The sequence below is a fragment of the Sinocyclocheilus rhinocerous genome, unplaced genomic scaffold, assembly GCF_001515625.1.
Source record: "Sinocyclocheilus rhinocerous isolate Xijiao unplaced genomic scaffold, SAMN03320098_v1.1 scaffold2589, whole genome shotgun sequence".
In the NCBI taxonomy this organism is placed as follows: domain Eukaryota; kingdom Metazoa; phylum Chordata; class Actinopteri; order Cypriniformes; family Cyprinidae; genus Sinocyclocheilus; species Sinocyclocheilus rhinocerous.
This window is the reverse complement of record NW_015658508.1, coordinates 32,565-37,129: the sequence shown is the minus strand read 5'-3', so window position 1 is coordinate 37,129 and position 4,565 is coordinate 32,565. Positions and strand designations below refer to the sequence as shown.

Here is a 4,565-nt window from a genome sequence, read left to right as displayed (position 1 = left end):
TCTATCTATCTATCTGTCTGTCTGTCTGTCTGTCTGTCTGTCTATTTTATATATCATTTTTTTGAACTGGTTTTTAATGATTTTAGTTTTAGTTACCAACAACACTGTTTTAAACCACACCCATGTGAAAATTGTACACACATTTCTCTCTGGTAAATATTTTAAGAAATAGTGTGTCATCTTTTACTCATTCTCATGTCACCCATTTAACTCATGACAACATGAGGATGAGTAAATTACAGATTTTTTTAATTTTGGGGTGTATTATTCCCTTAATCTGTCCTGTAGAATAAAAACAATTCAACTATTTGCTTATGTGGTTCTGCATCTGTTTAGATCGGTGTGTGGAACTCAAACACTGGCCTTAACCTGACAGACAGCAACAAAGACAAAAACACCAACGTCACCGACTCCATGGCCAACCGCACGCTCATCGTCACCACAATTCTGGTAGGAATCAACCAATGCAGAGCATCAACAAGACCATCCACATGTAACTAACAGTACTTTTGCCCCTGCAGGAAAACCCATATGTGATGTACAAGAAGTCAGATAAGCCTCTGTATGGGAACGATCGGTTTGAAGGCTACTGTTTGGATCTCCTGAAGGAGTTGTCCAACATCCTAGGCTTTTCCTATGAAGTCAAACTGGTGTCTGATGGGAAATATGGAGCTCAGAATGACAAAGGAGAGTGGAACGGCATGGTCCGAGAGCTGATCGATCATGTAAGTCTAATGATTAAGAGTTTTGTGGGTAATCTGTCAATCATTTCAAATGGTCTTAAAGAGTCAAGAGGATTCCCATGAATTAATTCTCACTGGCTTCATTACAGGTGGCAGATTTGGCCGTGGCGCCGCTCACCATCACTTACGTGCGAGAGAAAGTCATCGATTTTTCCAAGCCCTTCATGACTCTGGGAATCTCTATACTCTACCACAAACCCAATGGCACCAATCCAGGCGTCTTCTCCTTCCTGAACCCCCTCTCTCCGGACATCTGGATGTATGTGCTGCTGGCCTGCCTCGGGGTCAGCTGTGTGCTGTTCGTCATTGCCAGGTAAAATCCATATCAACCCATTTTAACCTTTAGGTGGGATTAAATTCTTCAAATTGGACCAGTTTCATGCTTCTGATGTCTTGTTGGATTGTGGTTAATTAGCTCTTGTTTTACTGCCCAGCAGTAATAGCTCAAGTCTTGGCCAGCTCATTTTTAATACAAATGCAAATGTGTCTTCATTTTGCAAATGTATATATTTTTTTTAACTCATACTTCTATTTGAACATTTGCAGTTAAAATATAATTTTTAGTGAAGTTATCTTTTTTGGCTTACACTCTAAAAACATGTTTTGGCTAAAAATAAATGTAAATAAATAAAATAATAATAATAACAACAGTTTGCATGAATCTTTTTAACTTGAAATTAATAAATTACATTGAGTTAGTAGAGCTTAATTTGTAGCATGAACACAATTGATTACCATTCCAACTAATTTCAACATAAACATGTATTATAAATAGGCTAGCTATATAAATAGTTATTTCTGCCTGATTTGTTTGCATAAATTTGTATATTTAGGTTGATTCAGTGATGTTAAATAACGTCTCAGGTTACGTATGTAACCATGGTTCCTCGAGGGAACGAGATGCTGCGTCGGAGGACGCTTCGGGAACGCCCTTCAGCGTGACCGGCTCTGAACTTCGTGTGTAATCAGACCAATAGATGGGCGAGACGTCACAGGCGGGTGACGTAGTGACCAGGAAGCTATAAAAGCACGTGCGGTGAGACCAGCGTCAGCTTCTAGGAGTGAAGCAAGCGCTGGCAGAGATGCCGAAAGTATGGCCCCGAGACGCAGCGTCTCGTTCCCTCAAGGAACCATGGTTACATACGTAACCTGAGACGTTATCTTTGACCTGCAGTGTCTCTATCTTTTGTAGACCCGTAATGAAACGCGGGCAGGGAGGAACACACAGTCTGAAACGCTGCCCACCTTCGCCCCTGCTCAACTGGTGTTTTTTCTTTTCATGTGCATTAGACATCTTTTAGTTTCTATCTCTCTTTATTTTCTATGGGACAGACAACACCAAATAAGACTCACAACTGACACACACACAGAGCGCTTGCTGAATGACAGAAAGCTGACGCTGGTCTCACCGCACGTGCTTTTATAGCTTCCTGGTCACTACGTCACCCGCCTGTGACGTCTCGCCCATCTATTGGTCTGATTACACACGAAGTTCAGAGCCGGTCACGCTGAAGGGCGTTCCCGAAGCGTCCTCCAACGCAGCTCGAGTTCCTGAAGAGGAATTTAGATTGACCATTTTAGGTTACCATTCTTTCAGTATAACACCTCATTTCCACATCTATTCTCTTTATGCAGTCTTATGTAAAGCATGCTGAGAACTAGAAATCTAATGCCCAATTTTCAGGTTATCAGGACAATTTAATTAAGTTATTTAAAAAATTCAATGAATGCAGAAATTTTAGTTTAAATTACACACAATGTAAGTTGATGTAATGATCAACATTATTATGCCAGTTAGAACTCATCAAATAATATTGGTAACTTAAAATATTTAAATAAATCAATAAGGATTTTACAATTTTAAACTTATAATTTAGAATTTTCAGCTTGCAAGCATGTATTTATTTACACCAAATACACAAAATAATGTTCTTTTTAGCAGCATCATATGACCCCTTTAACAGACGGACGCCCTGAATTTATTTTTAAAATGCATCAGCCACAGTGCTGATTTGTGTCCATTTACAGTGAAATGTTGGTGTGTTGGTGCTGTTCTGCAGGTTCACCCCGTATGAATGGTACAACCCTCATCCCTGCAACCCTGATCCAGATGTTGTTGAGAACAACTTCACCTTAATCAACAGCGTTTGGTTTGGTGTTGGAGCTCTTATGCAGCAAGGTATGAGATTTAACACACATGGTTTCCTACTTTAGGGTGGCCAAATGTGTTGAAATCTACAAAAATGACTCAATTAAACTCTGAAAATAGTGTCAATGTGTGCTTTCAATTTCATTATGTTCTCTTCATGCATTTAATTTTTTATTATATTATATTATATTATATATTGTAAAACAAATTTTAAAAAATCATTCTGGATTTTACAGCATTTTTAACCATTCATCTGTTAACTGGTTGAACATTTGTCATGGTCAGGATCGGAGTTGATGCCCAAGGCTTTGTCCACCAGGATTGTTGGAGGTATCTGGTGGTTCTTCACCCTCATCATCATCTCGTCCTACACGGCTAACCTGGCTGCCTTCCTCACCGTGGAGCGAATGGATTCGCCCATAGACTCGGCCGATGATCTGGCCAAGCAGACCAAGATTGAGTATGGTGCTGTGAGGGACGGGTCTACTATGACTTTCTTTAAGGTTAGGCAACTCACTTTGATATTGTATTTTTATTAGTCTCTACAAGCAAAAAAATCAGCCTGTTTAACATTTCATGCAATATGTGGGTGGTTTGTGGTACATTCATTTGGCACTGAATTAAGACAGGTGGTTTGAGGTTTGATGGGCAAACAGCAGTTACACCTCCAGAACAAAACCTGCGATTTTACACGCACAGATTGGCGGGACACGGACCTCAGCCAGCAGGAAATACATGTACAATGCGAATTAAAGCAGCTTATAGAGAAAGAGAGCGTTATGAGGACATCTGTCACAACACTGATCTAAACTAGCATAGCAAAGAAGGATTTCATGGCAGAAATAAAACATAAGCACAGGAAATCCGGTAGTTAGATCAGCGTACTGTAAATTTATTCACAGCTATAACATGAATTTTGGCAGAAGAAACACTGCTCATCCTCTAAAAAACCTTGAAATTTGCACTATGGCTGTAAATAATTTCATATGGTTTTTAGGAGTGGAGATTATGAATATTCTCTTACAGAAAACAATAGTTTTGGCTCTTAATTCTGATTATGAAATGATAGTTATGGTCCTGGATGCTGACTGGTGATCAATACATTGCTTTAATTGTGCTTAATGTGTATATCAACCATATTAGAAACAGCTTAGTTTACATGTCATCTATAGATCTACTTATGAGACTTTATGAATTTGATTAATAAAATAACATTTAAAAAATAGTTAAATATATAATACAGCCTTATTTTATTTCTTAATTAGATGATCAACATTCCAAACTGTAAAAAAAAGATATACTCATAAAAGGTTAATGAACTAGACTAATTTGCAGATAAATACTAATATTTGATTAATGATTAATAATTGTTGTCTTTTATCATATTAGTGTTACTGAAATTGTATAAAAACAATAAACCACTTAAGATTTTTTTTTTAACAGACGATCCTGATGGGCAGTGATATATTTTATTATTGAATTTTATTTTATTTATTTATTTATTATTTTGTTCTGTTATTTTATATTATTTTAGTAATTTATTTTATTATTTATCTTGTTCCATTTTAATTTTATTTAATGTTATATTGTATTATTTTTAGTGCTGTCAAACAATTAATCGCGATTAATCGCATCAATAATAAAAGATTTTCTTTAAATAATATGTGTACACA

General features: G+C 37.0%; 1 protein-coding gene across 1 annotated transcript in view; it reads left to right on the top strand.

Annotated features, from left to right (window-relative positions):
- LOC107722254 (glutamate receptor ionotropic, kainate 1-like) overlaps positions 1–3,987 on the top strand; it is a 33,509-nt gene extending 29,522 nt beyond the window's left edge. Inside the window, exons 11-16 of the mRNA XM_016530534.1 lie at positions 337–450; positions 522–725; positions 833–1,056; positions 2,804–2,922; positions 3,178–3,395; positions 3,919–3,987. Of these exons, the coding sequence (XP_016386020.1) occupies positions 337–450; positions 522–725; positions 833–1,056; positions 2,804–2,922; positions 3,178–3,395; positions 3,919–3,987 (948 nt within the window). The remainder of the gene's footprint in view (positions 1–336; positions 451–521; positions 726–832; positions 1,057–2,803; positions 2,923–3,177; positions 3,396–3,918) is intronic.
- Positions 3,988–4,565: the final 578 nt, after the last annotated feature.